Source organism: Oncorhynchus masou, chromosome 31, assembly GCF_036934945.1.
Source record: "Oncorhynchus masou masou isolate Uvic2021 chromosome 31, UVic_Omas_1.1, whole genome shotgun sequence".
Classification (NCBI taxonomy): domain Eukaryota; kingdom Metazoa; phylum Chordata; class Actinopteri; order Salmoniformes; family Salmonidae; genus Oncorhynchus; species Oncorhynchus masou.
Genome location: NC_088242.1, coordinates 66,554,979 through 66,570,637, shown reverse-complemented (window position 1 = coordinate 66,570,637; position 15,659 = coordinate 66,554,979). Strand labels below are relative to the sequence as shown.

The following is a 15,659-nucleotide window of genomic DNA, read 5'->3' as shown; positions in this document are numbered from 1 at the left end:
AAATCCCTACCATTCACTGCACCTTTAACTCAATGTCAAGCACCTGACTCGAATGACCAAAGATGAATAACCACAAAACAGATTATTTTTAGGCTAGGAAATATTGAATTTTTAGCAGAACATCAATGCATTATACACATATGTAAAGCTTTTACATCAAAACATTTCAACTGAGTGGGAGAAAGGATCTAGATTTTTAATATGCATTACAACAGATTATTGAATTTCATTTACATCATACAGCAAAACAGTTTTGCATTGAAATAATATTCAAAAAACAAAATTGCCTCAATTATTTCATTGTCAGTGTTCATGTCAACACTTTCCCCAGTATTTTTTATTCACAGTAAATTGAACCCCCCATAAATAGTTTAAAATAAAAGGCAACAACAAACTTGTCATTCTTTTACAAAGCATCCAAAAACATTTAGTACATTTTGCAGTTTCAACCCTACGGTCAGAAAGTCTTAAGAGTGAGGTTCTCCTGGTTTGTTATAACAAACAAGACAATTATCTTCCTCAATAGTGTGTAATGAATTCTACTAGATGAAAAGCCAAAATGAATATACATCCTGCCATTAAAAGAAAGCTAAAACATTTACATTTCACATACTATCAAACTTTCTATTTTCGCATAGTATTTAAAACGCAAGCGCGGGTATTCAGAAACAGCCAATGACTGAACTAGCCTGGCTGCCACTAGATTCATGGGGTGGCAGGGTAGCAGGGTGGCTAGAGCGTTGGACCAGTAACCGAAAGGTTTCATGTTCAAATCCCTGAGCTGACAAGGTACAAATCTGTCGTTCTGACCCTGAACAGGCAGTTAACCCACTGTTCCTAGGCCGTCATTGAAAATAAGAATTTATTCTTAATTAACTGACTTGCCTAGTTGAATAAAGGTAAATTTGAAAAAAAATGAATTTCATGACAACAGTTGGCTAAAGCAGAAACATGATCATGTTTTGCTACTGCATTTAGACACGTAATAAAGCCTAGTAGCCGTTGTCAATGCTACAGATATGATTTAAACTTGATCATGAAATTCACCAAAAACTATTGACTAAGAACAGAAATCAATTAGATTTTATTTGGTTTAAATCTGCTCTCTTGGGGTTCTCCGTCTGCATGTGTCAAGGCTCCCAGAGGGCGATTAATTTCATCGCATCACTGATCTGTCTCCCAGTTCCACATTCGCAACTTTCTCTTTTTTTCTTTCTTTCTCCTCTCCTATGTCAGCTCAGCAGTAACAGAGAAAGAGAACTGTGGTTGGACTCTGCCCAACAGTCACAGCCAATGAGATAGTTATGTCTACACTTCTTGTCCTTGAGGACTTAGTTGAGTAGGTAGAGAGGAGGTAGGTAGAACATTTTTGGAATGGGGCATAGCAGTGAAGCCTCAACTGCCCAGCTTCAGAGACTCAAACCAGCTCTGTGCCTTCAGAGTTATGGAGCCTCTGTCTGCCTGGGCCCTGATCCACTGGTCACCCTGGAGTTGCCCATTCATATGGCCTACAGGGAGAGCAGAATAAATGGAATAGGGTGAGTTTAGTAATAACAGTAGCAGTTGTGTACTATACTCACTGGGTGAGTAAACATAGTAGGAGTAAGTGTAACTCATTGGTGAGTTTAGTCCCAGTAGTATTTATAGGGATGACTGACCAGTGACAGTAGTCATGCTATCTTTGGAATCTCTCTCTGCTTGCTGAAGGACTATCTCTGGGCTGATCTCTACTGACATTCCACACAGCTGAACTCCTGCTCTTATAGAGGAGGGGACACGCACAGACACTGCACCTGAGAGAGTGAGGAAGAAGGAGGGGGGGATAGAAAGCAAAAGGGAGAAAATAGTGATGGGAAGACAGTGACAGGAGAAGACTGGGTCAGAGGTGTAACATTGGAGAGAGAGAAAGAGTCAATTCAGAAGGATGACCAGATGTGGCTCATCCTATTGAGCATTCTATACCCAGTACATCCACCCAGAATGTTATGTTTACCTTGCTGAGAGTGGAGTTCTGCACTGCCATTGTCTCCTACATATGCATCAATGTTTCCACTCTTTGACAACACCTTCAGGTAGCCATTGTTAGAACCATCTGGCAAAATGTGTCAAAGTTTAAAAAAAGAATGCTTAAAATCAGGTTAAAATAGCCGCAAACAAAATTTGACACAATCGGTTTTCAAATGTAGAACAGAGTATTGTCCCACTTACCTACAATTATATTTCCAGTCTCATTCCGCACTGTGGCATCGCCTGTATGACAAAGAAACTAAACGTGAGATGCTGATGTACCCAGAGAGCTCACAGGCTAATGGTTTCCATGTCCTCTAAAAGCACAGAGAGGCTGTCTATCTCAGAGGAAATCTCCATTAATTATGGCTGACTCTTCCTCTTCTCGCCTCACTTTCTCTCGGTTAATTGCTCTTCCTGGTTGTTTTCTTTGCCAGAGGTTCCTCTTCTTCTTTCACTCTACCTAACCTTGATTTATCTAAGCAGGGACTCACTCAGGCCATCCACAACTTAATCATCTTGTTTACACCAAGTTAGGGAAAGCATTTAAGTCTCTAGTCTAATGGTAGTCACTAAACCAAAACAGTATTGACCAGGAAAAACTCTGTGCCTTAGATAATAAATAGCTGATAAATAGTGCCCAGGGTTTTTGCATGACATGTCACGTGTTCAATAAAAATTCAGGGCCCTAACTAAAAGTGCTGGCCAGTATTTGGCAGTATACAGTTGAAGGCGGAATTTAACATAAACAAGTTTTAATGACTCCAACCTAAGTGTTTCAACCACTCCACAAATATTTTTGTTAACAAACTATAGTTTTGGCAAGTTGGTTAGGACATCTACTTTGTGCATGACACAAGTAATTTTTCCCAACAATTGTTTACAGGCAGATTATTTCACTTATAATTCACTGTATAACAATTCCAGTGGGTAAGAATTCACATACACTAAGTTGACTGTGCCTTTAAACAGCCTCTTCACTTGACATCGTGGGAAAATCAAAAGAAATCAGCCAAGACCACAGGAAAAAGAATTGCAGACCTCCACAAGTCTGGTTCATCCTTGGGAGCAATTTCCAAACGCCTGAAGGTACCACGTTCATCTGTACAAACAATAGTACACAAGTATAAACACCATGGGACCACGCAGCCGTCATACCGCACAGGAAGGAGACACATTCCGTCTCCGAGAGATGAACGTAGTTTGGTGCGAAAAGTGCAAATCAATCCCAGAATAACAGCAAAGAACCACATCATGTTGTGGGGGAGCTTGGCTGCAGGAAGGACTGGTGTACTTCACAAAATAGATGGCATCATGAGGCAGGAGAATGATGTGGATATATTGAAGCAACACCTCAAGACATCAGTCAGGAAGTTAAATATTGGTAGCAAATGGGTCTTCCAAATGGACAATGACCCAAGCATACTTCCAAAGTTGTGGCAAAATGGCTTAAGGACAACAAAGTCAAGGTATTGCAGTGGCCATCACAAAGACCTGACCTCAATCCCATAGAAAATTTGTGGGCAGAACTGAAAACGTGTGTGCGAGCAAGGAGGCCTACAAAACTGACTCAGTTACACCATCTCTGTCAGGAGGAAGGGGATAAAATTCCCCCAACTTATTGTGGGAAGCTTGTGGAAGGATACCTGAAAGGCAATGCTACCAAATACTAATTGAGTGTATGCAAACTTCTGACCCACTGGGAATGTGATGAGAGAAAAAAGCTGAAATAAATTATTCTCTCTACTATTATTCTAACATTTCATATTCTTAAAATAAAGTGGTGATCGTAACTAACCTAAGACATGGAATGTTTTTACAAGGATTACATTTCAGGAATTGTGAAACTGAGTTTAAAAGTATTTGGCTATGGTGTATGGAAACTTCCGACTTCAACTCTATACGACTAGGTATACAGTATTATATTGTGGCCAACATGTACAGTCCATTCGGAAAGTATTCGGACGATTTGACTTTTTCCAAATATTGTTACGTTACAGCCTTATTCTAAAATGTATTACATTAATTTTTGTTCCTCAAATCTACACACAACATCCCGTAATGACAATGAAATCAGGTCTTTAGAAATGTTTGCAAATTCATTCTTTTTTTAAATACAGAGAAATGACTTATGTAAATAAGTATTCAGACCCTTTGCTATGAGACTCCAAATTGAGTGCAGGTGCATCCTGTTTCAATTGATCATCCGTGAGATGTTTCTACAACTTGGAGGCCACCTGTGGTAAATTTAAATGTATTTGGCGAAGGTGTATGGAAACGTACGACTTCAACTGTATGTGTGAATTCAAACCGATATCACAATGACAAAGTATCCCACAAACCACTGTCATTACCATTGACTCATAAAAGCCAAAGCTCTGGGGTGACAATGTTTCAAGTCTCATAAAGGCCATGTTACTACGCAATGCTAACTGTACCATCCACTATATGCGCAGCACTCCCCTCCTCACCATGTATGTGTCCCAGCTGTATCCTCCCTGAAGAGGACGATATGGAGGTGGACTCAGCGTAGATGGCTTTCACCTTCAGAGGGCCATGTTCTGTCGACACGTTCATAGTAGTACCCTGGATCTTCTTCACATTCACCACCTACAGAAACAGAGCACAGAAAGAGCTTATATCTAGTATTAACTGTAATACTCATACCATTCAACACAAATATACTTATATAAAATAAACATAATTGGGTAGGGTAGGTCTCAGAGTATAACAGCAGCTACTGTACACTGTGTCCAGATGTGCTGATGTCCACATTGCCATGGATGGTTCCCACCCCAGTGACGTTGCCCCCCTGGGACAGGATCTGCACCTGGTGACCCTGTAGAGTAGAATAGGAGATTTTTTTACGATGGAAATATTTTTTGCTCTCCTCCAATTGCCCCCAAAACCCACACAAGAAAATGCATGCCCAAGCAATATCTAATCTCCCCCTAACCTTCTAGGCATAGCCACGGGAAGTAGGGGGGCTGACAAATCGAAATCAACCTTTTCACCTGTGAGTTCCAAATATATCTAACGGTCATCCCAGCATGAGTTGTTTTATGCACGTGATGTCCGAATGCAATCACGGTTACAAAATGTGATTTTTACGCAACAGGACAGTTAACCCGCGCTGCCTGCGAATTATATTTTTATCATGTGGATTCTACTGTATGTATATATCTATGATAATGTATTTACTGTATTATTCACATGTTTTCAAGTACTGTGACAAATAATGCATTCCGATTATCGCATAGATTGTAATGGACACCTATGATGCTAAAGGCTAGACTTGTAGCCTACATTTTCCGGTTTGCATGATTGTGTTATGCTGTCTCTACTTCTGTGAATGTCTGAACACTGCATCCAAAAAGAAACTGGTCACATTCAGAACATTTGTAAGGACTGTTTGTGCAAAATGTTTCTGTGAAAAAACAGTGTGGCCAGCTCAAACGCTGACTTGCGTCAATTGAAACTGGACGCTCTAAATAAGTGTTCTAATCACACCGGTTTGAGCGTATGCTGCAATGGCAATAAATTAATAAAACCAAAAGCTTACCTTGACTTGGAAGAGTTCCAGTGTTGGATAATCATAGCTAGCTAGCTAAAATAGCACCCCTCTATGTTTAAGGAGGCTAAACTAGCTAGCTGGATTGACTAAGTGAAAAGAAAAACACTATGAAATATAGCTAGGTCTCCCTTTTGCTTCTCCTTCATTTTTGAAGAAATTAATTTGTTCAATACTGTCTCTCTAGTCACCCAGAAGTGGCGCTCCTAGTGGCCTGGGACGTTAGCGCAGGCAAACTTAAATCAGTTTTACCAAATTTTTACCAGCATGTCACATGTGCAACCAGAGAAAAAAATCCTACACCACATTTACTCCACACACAGAGATGCAAACAAAACTCCCCCCCTCCATTTGGCAAATCTGACCATGATTCGATCCTCCTGATTCCCGCTTACAAGCAAAAACTAAAGCAGGATGTACCAGGGACTCGCTCAATACGGAAGTGGTCTGATGACCCTACACTACAGGACTGTTTTGCTAGCAAAGACTGGAATAGGTTCCGGGATTCATCCAATGTCATTGAGGAGTATACCACCTCAGTCATCGGCTTCATCAATAAGTGCATCAACAACGTCGTCTCCAGAGTGACAGTACGTACATATCCCAACCAGAAGCGATGGATTACAGGCAACATCCGCATCGAGCTAAAGGCTAGAGCTGCCGCTTTCAGTGAGCGGGAGACTAATCTGGACGCTTATAAGAAATCCCGCTATGCCCTCAGATGAACTATCAAACAAGCAAAGCGTCAATACAGAATTAAGACTGAATCCTACTACACCGGCTCTGACACTCGTCGGATATGGCAGAGCTTGAAAACTATTACGGACTACAAAGGGAAACCCAGACGCAAGCTGCCCAGTGACGCGAGCCTACCAGACGAGCTAAATGCCTTTTATGCTTGCTTCGAGGCAAGCAACACTGAAGCATGCATGAGAGCACCAGCTGTTCTGGATGACTTTGTAATAACGCGATAAAGATTGCCAAAGTGAACAAAACCATTAAACAGGTCAACATTCACAAAGCCACAGGGCCAAATGGATCACCAGGACGTGTACTCAAAGCATGCTCTAACCAACTGTCAAGTATTTTCACTGACATTTTCAAACTCTCCCTGACCAAGTCAATACCTACATGTTTCAAGCAGACCACCATAGTCCCTGTGCCCAAGAAAGCGAAGGTAACCTGCCTAAATGATTACCGCCCTGTGGCACTCATGTTGGTAGCCATGAAGTGCTTTGAAAGGCTGGTCATGGCTCACAGCAACAGCATCCTCTCGGACACCCTAGAACCACTCCAATTCGCATGCTGCCCCAACAGATCCACAGATGACGCCTTCTCAATCGCACTCCACACAGCCCTTTCTCACCTGGACAAAAGGAACACCTATGTGAGAATGCTGTTCATTGACTACAGCTCAGCGTTCAACACCATAGTGCCCATGAAGCTCATCACTAAACTAAGGACTCTGGGACTAAACACCTCCCTCTGCAACTGGATCCTGGACTTCCTGACGGGCCGCCCCCAGGTGGTAAGAGTAGGCAACAACACGTCTGCCACACTGACCCTTAACACTGGGGCCCCTCAGGGTGTGTACTTCGTCCTCTCCTGTATTCCCTGTTCACCCACGACTGCATGACCAAACATGACTCCAACACCATCATTAAGTTTGCTGACGACACAACTGATCACTGACAAGACAGCCTATAGGGAGGTGGTCAGAGAACTGGCAGTGTGGTGCCAGGACAACAACCTCTCCCTCACTGTTAGCAAGACAAAGGAGCTGATCGTGGACTACAGGAAATGGCGGGCCGTACAGGCCCCCATTAACATTGACAGGGCTGTAGTGGTCAAAAGTTTCAAGTTCCTTGGTCTCCACATCACCAACGAACTATCATGGTCCAAACATACCAAGACAGTCGTGAAGAGGGCAGGACAAAACATTTTCCCCCTCAGGAGACTGAAAAGATTTGGCATGGGTCCCCAGATCCTCAAAAGGTTCTACAGCTGCACCATCCAGAGCATCCTGACCAGTTGCATCACCGTCGGCACATGTGACAAATACAGTTTGATTTGAACTACTCACCACATTTTATGCACTGCAGTGCTAGCTGTAGCTTATGCTTTCAGTACAAGATTAATTCTCTGACCCTTTGATTGGGTGGACAACATGTCAGTTCATGCTGCAAGAACTCTGATCGTTTGTATGATGTCCTCCAGAAGTTGTCATAATTACTATGTAAGTCTATGGAAGGGTGAGAACTATTGGCCTCCAAGGATTTGCTGTCTCTGCCTGGCCGGTTCCCCTCTTTCCACTGGGATTCTCTGCCTCTAACCCTATTACAGGGGCTGAGTCACTGGCTTACTGGGGCGCTCTCATGCCGTCCCTGGAAGGGGTGTGTCAACTGAGTGGGTTGATTCACTGATGTGGTCATCCTGTCTGGGTTGGCGCCCCCCCTTGGGTTGTGCCATGGCGGAGATGTTTGTGGGCTATACCCAGCCTTGTCTCAGGATGGTAAGTTGGTGGTTGAAGATCCCTCTAGTGGTGTGGGGGCTGTGCTTTGGCAAAGTGGGTGGGGTTATATCCTTCCTGTTTGGCCCTGTCCGGGGGTGTCCTCGGATGGGGCCACAGTGTCTCCTGACCCCTCCCGTCTCAGCCTCCAGTATTTATGCTGCAGTAGTTTGTGTCGGGGGGCTGGGGTCAGTTTGTTATATCTGGAGTACTTCTCCTGTCCAATTCGGTGTCCTGTGTGAATCTAAGTGTGTGTTCTCTAATTCTCTCCTTCTCTCTCTCTTTCTCGGAGTACCGGAGCCCTAGGACCATGCCCCAGGACTACCTGACATGATGACTCCTTGCTGTCCCCAGTCCACCTGGCCGTGCTGCTGCTCCAGTTTCAACTGTTCTGCCTTATTATTATTCGATCATGCTGGTCATTTATGAACATTTGAACATCTTAGCCATGTTCTGTTATAATCTCCACCCGGCACAGCAATAAGAGGACTGGCCACCCCACATAGCCTGGTTCCTCTCTAGGTTTCTTCCTAGGATTTGGCCTTTCTAGGGAGTTTTTCCTAGCCACCGTGCTTCTACACCTGCATTGCTTGCTGTTTGGGGTTTTAGGCTGGGTTTCTTTACAGCACTTTGAGATATCAGCTGATGTACGAAGGGCTATATAAATAAATTTGATTTGATTTGTATTGAGGTCAATGTACCTAGAGGAGGATGGAAGCTAGTTATCCTCCGGCTCCACCATGGTGCTACCCTACAGAGTGCTGTTGAGGCTACTGTAGACAGTCATTGCAAAACAGTGTTTTAATCCATTATTTGGTGACGTGAATCTATTTAGTATATTTTTTATCTAAAAAGCATAATTTTAATGTTTCTATGTTTATGAAATTCAGAGGAGGATGGTCCAACCCTTCCTCCTCACAGGAGGATCCACTGCTTTACACTTCAACCAATCGCTGCCCGCACCTGCCCGCCCGTCCAGCATCACCACTCTGGACTAAAGGTCGGACGATTAATCGGAATGGCCGATTAATTTGGGCCGATTTCAAGTTTTCATAACAATCGGAAATCGGTATTTTTGTGCGCTGATTTGCCTATTTTTAAAAAAATGACAGCTTTATTTAATCTTTATTTAACTTGGCAAGTCAATTAAGAACACATTCTTATTTTCAATGACGGCCTAGAAACGGTGGGTTAACTGCCTCGTTCAGGGGCAAAATGACAGATTTTCACCTTGTCGGCTCGGGGATGCAATCTTGCAACCTTACAGTTAACTAGTGCAACGCAATAACGACATGCCTCTCTCTCGTTGCACTCCACAAGGAGTTTACGCCTGTTACGCAAATGCAGTAAGCCAAGGTAAGTTGCTAGCTAGCATTAAACTTATCTTAAAAAAAACAATCAATCATAATCACTAGTTAACTACACGTGGTTGATCATATTACTAGATATTATCTATCGTGTCCTGCGTTGCATATAATCTGACTGAGCATACAAGCATACAATTATCTAAGTATCCGACTGAGCGGTGGTAGGCAGAAGCAGGCGCGTAAACATTCATTCAAACAGCACTCTCGTGCGTTTTGCCAGCAGCTCTTCGTTGTGCGTCAAGCATTGTGCTGTTTATGACTTCAAGCCTATCAACTCCCGAGATGAGGCTGGTGTAACCGAATTGAAATGGCTGGCTAGTTAGCGTGCGCTAATAGCGTTTCAAACTTCACTCGCTCTGAGCCTTGGGGTGGTTGTTTCCCTTGCTCTGCATGGGTAACGCTGCTTTGATGTGGTGGCTGTTGTCGTTGTGTTGCTGGTTCGAGCCCAGGGAGGAGCGAGAGGGACGGAAGCTATACTGTTACACTGGCAATACTAAAGTGACTGAGAACATCCAATAGTCAACAGTTAATTAAATAGAAATGGTATAGAGGTGAATAGTCCTATAAGTCCTATAATAACTACAACCTAAAACTTCTTACCTGGGAATATTGAAGACTCATGTTAAAAGGAACCACCAGCTTTCATATGTTCTCGTGTTCTGAGCAAGGAACTGAAACGTTAGCTTTCTTACATAGCACATATTGCACTTTGTTTTTGCATTATTTAAACCAAATTGAACATGTTTCATTATTTACTTGAGGCTAAATTCATTTAATTGATGTATTATATTAAGTTAAAATAAGTGTTCATTCAGTATTGTTGTAATTGTCATTATTACAAATACATAAAAATATAAATATATATATTTTGTTATTAATATATATATTTTTTAAAATAATTTTTATTTATTTATTTATTTTTAAAATCGTCCGCTTAATCGGTTCCGGCTTTTTTGGTCCTCCAATAATCGGTATCGGCGTTGAAAAATCATAATCGGTCGACCTCTACCCTGGACGGTTCTGACTTAGAATATGTGGACATCTACAAATACCTAGGTGTCTGGTTAGACTGTAAACTTTCCTTCCAGACTCACATTAAGCATTTCCAATCCAAAATTAAATCTAGAATCGGCTTCCTATTTCGCAACAAAGCATCCTTCACTCATGCTGCCAAACATACCTTTGTAAAACTGACCATCCTACCGATCCTCGACGATGTCATTTACAAAACAGCCTCCAACACTCTACTCAACAAATTGGATGCAGTCTATCACAGTGCCATCTGCTTTGTCACCAAAGCACCATATACTACCCACCATTGCGACCTGTACGCTCTCGTTGGCTGGCCCTCGCTTCATACTCGTTGCCAAACCCACTGGCTCCAGGTCATCTACAGGTCTCCGCTAGGTAAAGCACCGCCTTATCTCAGCTCACTGGTCACCATAGCAGCACCCACCCGTAGCACGCGCTCCAGCAGGTATATCTCACTGGTCACCCCCAAAGCCAATTCTTCCTTTTGCTGCTTTTCCTTCCAGTTCTCTGCGAACAATGACTGGAACGAACTGCAAAAATCACTGAAGCTGGAGACTCATATCTCCCCCTCACTAGCTTTAAGCACCAGCTGTCAGAGCAGCTCATATCACTGCACCTGTACATAGCCCATTTGTAAATAGCCCATCCAACTACCTCATCCCCATACTGTATTTATTTATTTATCTTGCTCCTTTGCACCCCAGTATCTCTACTTGCACATTCATCTCCTGCACATCTACCATTCCCGTGTTTAATTGGTATATTGTAATTACTTCGCCACCATGGCCTATTTATTGCCTTACCCCCCTTATCTTACCTCATTTGCACACATTGCATATCGACTTTTTCTAACTGTATGTTTGTTTATTCCATGTGTAACTATTGTTATATGTGTCAAACTGCTTTGCTTTATCTTGGCCAGGTCGCAGTTGTAAATGAGAACTTGCTTTCAACTAGCCTACCTGGTTAAATAAAGGTGAAATAAAATAAAATGAAAGCTGTGGATGTAAACGTGGTTAATATAATGTTTGGATTCAGTCTCGTGTCAGGTGAACCTTTGTGTCCTCACCTTTTGTTCTAATAATTTTCTCATAATCTCCAAACTGTTTATTTTCAATTGCTACCATGTTTATTTATATGCTTTATATATTTATTCTGTATTCACTTGCTTTGGCAATGTAAACATGTGTTTCCCATGCCAATAAAGCCCTTTGAATAAGAATTGAAGGTGCTGTTGGGCCATTATAACAGATGTGGCTGTAGTTTTAGTCAAACTATAACCGTATTCATATTTCACTTGACTGTACAGACTTTAATCATATTCATATTTACCTTGACTGAGTGCAGCACACAATTCCCCCTCTCTGTCTGCACCCTGCAGGTATCACACTCCATCTTCTGAACATGCACGTTGCCCTCTCCTTGAGTGGTGATGTAAAGGTCTGAGACACACACACACACACACACACACGTGATTTCACTCACCGTTTTGCTGTCATATCTAACTAGTCACTGGCTTTATAAGAGGGAGGGGAAGTACTTGGCTTGGGGTCATCATATCAATAATGTAATCAAGAGCATCAGCTGACAGTCTGATCCTAGTACAGTTAGTACACCTAGAGCCATTCTCTTAATGGACTTATTTAATTCATGGAGCAGGCAGTGGCTCTAAACTCGTGATTCAACTTCACAAACCAAAACACTCACCGCTTTTGATGGGAGCGGTCAGCTCCACTGACACGTTGCTGTTTTTGACCTCGGACAAGATGGACAGTTCCTTGTTTTGGTCATCATAGTGCACCTGGAAGTTGTCTAGTTGGACGGCTTGATCTGCGCTGGTGCCATGAATGGTGATGAAGGCCCGGTTCGCCTCGGGGAAAGCGTGCGGGTCCAGAGGTCGTACGGAGATGTTACATTGGAGTTGAACCCGTACTTTGCTAAAGGGGTTAACAACAAGAGTCCACTGCTTCAAGGGTTTGCTCGCCTCTTTCTTGGTTGAAGAGCAGGGAGAGGTCGAGAACGCCTTCAGAATCAACAAGGAAGAGTCTTGGAGGTTATTTGGATACGCTGCCAGAGACCTCCAGCGTAAAAGTCCGAGACTTAGACGTTGGTTCGCGGAACAACAAAACATCACGGTCACAGATCATAAACAGTCTTGAAAAGACTTAAACATTTGCACCAGGGCTCCTTTATTGCGGCGCGGAACTCGGTTGCGTTACGCTCCACGTCCTACGGGAAGACAATACTTTTGGCCAAAGGATGATGAAACAAGTTCGAACTCCTTAGGTGATATTCTAACCAAAGACAGGTTTAGAACCACTGTGTTTTTGCCCTGTCCAAAAATAAACCAGCCTCTCGTCACTCACTATCAGCGTCTAAGTACTTCCGGGTGAGGGAATTTTTGAAAATGTATAAATAAAAGTCCCCCACGTAATAGTAGAAAGCTGTAATTAACCTGTATTTATCATAATATATGAAATATAATTGTCTAAACATTAACAATGTTTCATATTTGTTCACATTTAAGTGACATTAACATTTCCCCCCCAAAGTTAAACAAATGCCCCCAATGCAATACACTGTAGGCCTATAAATTACACATTGGCTTGTAGAGAAAAAAATATTCTATGTGCCACTGTAAAAGGGGGGTTGGGAATACTCTGTCGAGTCTGTAGCACAGGTGGTTGGTGGAACCTTAATTGGGGAGGACGGGCTCGTGGTAATGGTTGGAGCAGAAACGGTGGAATAAGCTCCGTTCCAGACATTATTATGAGTCAGCCTCCACTGGTGTAAAAATCTATATATGGTCTTATTTCATGGGGGACTCTGGTCTCAATACCCAGCAACACTTATACTCCACCCCCAATGCAATAATACACTGTAGGTCTATAAAAAAAATTTTTTTTAGCTTACCCTGTTTGCTTCCAGTGTGAAATAAAATGCCATTCCATACTAGACTTTTATGAACTCATGCCTTGCCCTAATGGAGGTGCCAAATACTAATTATTAGCAGGTGATTAGTTACTTCAAAGACACAATGTAGGACTGACATACTAACCTAGATTAAGGATGAGCCAGTTGCACCTTCTACACATTTTAGTCGTTGAGCAGATGCTCTTATCCAGAACCACTTACAGTAGTAGTGAGAGCATACATTTTCATACTGGTCCCCCATGGAAATCAAGCCCACAACCCTGGCATTGCAAGCATCACGCTCTATTAACTGAGCCACACAGGACTACACATTAAAATCAACACAAGGCCAGCCTTGACCTGTGCCAAAAAATGTATCTTGGCCCGACGTGTAAAATATATTTGAGGCCATATCCTAGTAAAATCATATTGCTATACTTTTATATTATCCCAAATATTAATTGCCTTCCAACGATTCTGTTAAATCCACATTGGTCTCAATACAGTGTTTTGGTTGTTATTGGTACATTTTTTGTCACTATTACTGTTTGTGTATGGAGGTCTATGTGTTGCTAATTTAATAGGTCTACATGAGTTGGAGTCAAATTGAAGTCAATAAATTCTGGAAGTAATTTTAAATTAGAAAATGGAGAGAAACAATAGCTTCTTGACTTTAAATAGCTTTCCTTATCAGCTTATTTAGAAGAAAATGAAAAAAAAAATCTTCAATTCAAATTGACCCCAACCCTGAGGCCTAAATCCAGCACTCAAATGAGATGAGGATGGCACTGCACTCAATCCATTACAGATCCATAGGCTATCCAATTCACATTCATTTACAGTTGAACTCCATGTTCAAGTAGGTATAGTTATCAATAGTGTGTTTCTTTGTTGTTATTGTTAGTCATTAAAAATGTATGGGCCTCTTGTGTTTTCTTGTGAGACATTAGTATCTGTGCATTGGACACTAATCAAAACCCTTACTTTAAGAAAGGGCTGTTGGACACACTTTTCAAAAACGTTCTCCCTGTAAAACAAACTTGGTCTGACCTTTGACAGGAAATGTACAGAGGTTTTCTGCATCATACAAGTCAAAACCAAGACGGAATAAGTACAGCAATTAGTGAGGTAATGTTCAAAATCATAGTTTTATTTCTTGATGATACAAAACATAGAATTGACGAGTGCATTGTCAAAATCTATACTCTGCATAAAGCTATCCAGAGAAACATATGTGAGAAAACCTAACTTAGAAATCCCAAAAGGCAACGCAACCTGAGGAAAGCTGTGAAAAAAGGGAAAAAAATCACCAAAGCATCTCTGTAGGTCTTTTCAAATGATTCCAGCAATAAGTTCTGAATCATTCAGTCTTAATGAAAAAAACAGGGATGAACAATGATCAGAATTTACTGTGTAATGTGCCAAATCTGGTCAATAGGTTGACATTTCTGCAGGATTTCTTGAACGATACAAGATAACAATATGTGGATTTGCAAACAGGGCTTCAAACCGTTAGTTCAACTCATCCTTGCATCATTGTTATATCTCAGGATAGTGAATTCTACCTTCAAACATTTTGACCCACAATCCATGACAAAATGTTCAGATATTAAAGAACTTTGCTGCTCTCTTGTTGTCTGCAGTACAAAGGCCTGGACACATCTAGATTTGACGTATCAATTACTCCTGGTTAAAATAGTTGGGCATTTAAACAGTGATCAGTGCTATGCATACTGATAGCTGTGAAACTTGCAAAAACAGCATCTCACACCATGAGAATTACTTCAGCTACATTTTTTAGGTTAGTCTAAATACAGACACACCATTGATAGATATTGTATTCAGGAAATTAATCACTAAAGGGGGTGCACACACAAAATGCAGTCAATGTAATGGTGTATTGATTAGACAGACTGTTTGGACCACCACACCAGATATTCTTGTTATGTCTGTGCCCCGTGTAGCAGAAAATGACAGAAAAAGACGAACGTCTTCTCCCGCTCCACCACTTGACGTCTCTGGTCTACTAACCACCGGTCCTGGCAACCCATCACTGTGTACACCTGGCAACCCTCATTACGCACACCTGTGCCTCATCATTTGGCACACCTGGACCTGATCACTTCCCTGATTACTCCCCCTTTATATATATATATATATAGCACTCCATTGTCATTTCCCATCAGGCATTATTGTCTCTGTTTATGTTCTCATGTTTAGACGCTGTGCTTGGAGAATTTTATAAAAATTAACACAACTG

The 15,659-nt window shown here is 41.8% G+C and overlaps 1 protein-coding gene across 1 annotated transcript; it reads right to left on the bottom strand.

Annotated features, from left to right (window-relative positions):
* Window positions 1-175: 175 nt before the first annotated feature.
* Window positions 176-12,851, bottom strand: fam185a (family with sequence similarity 185 member A). Its single transcript, XM_064951725.1, has 8 exons — window positions 12,194-12,851; window positions 11,819-11,928; window positions 4,754-4,846; window positions 4,479-4,617; window positions 2,209-2,250; window positions 1,994-2,092; window positions 1,659-1,793; window positions 176-1,508 (listed from the first exon to the last, which is right to left on the bottom strand). The coding sequence occupies exons 1-8, from the start codon at window positions 12,615-12,617 to the stop codon at window positions 1,396-1,398; spliced, it is 1,155 nt and encodes a 384-aa protein (XP_064807797.1). The 5' UTR covers window positions 12,618-12,851; the 3' UTR covers window positions 176-1,395.
* Window positions 12,852-15,659: the final 2,808 nt, after the last annotated feature.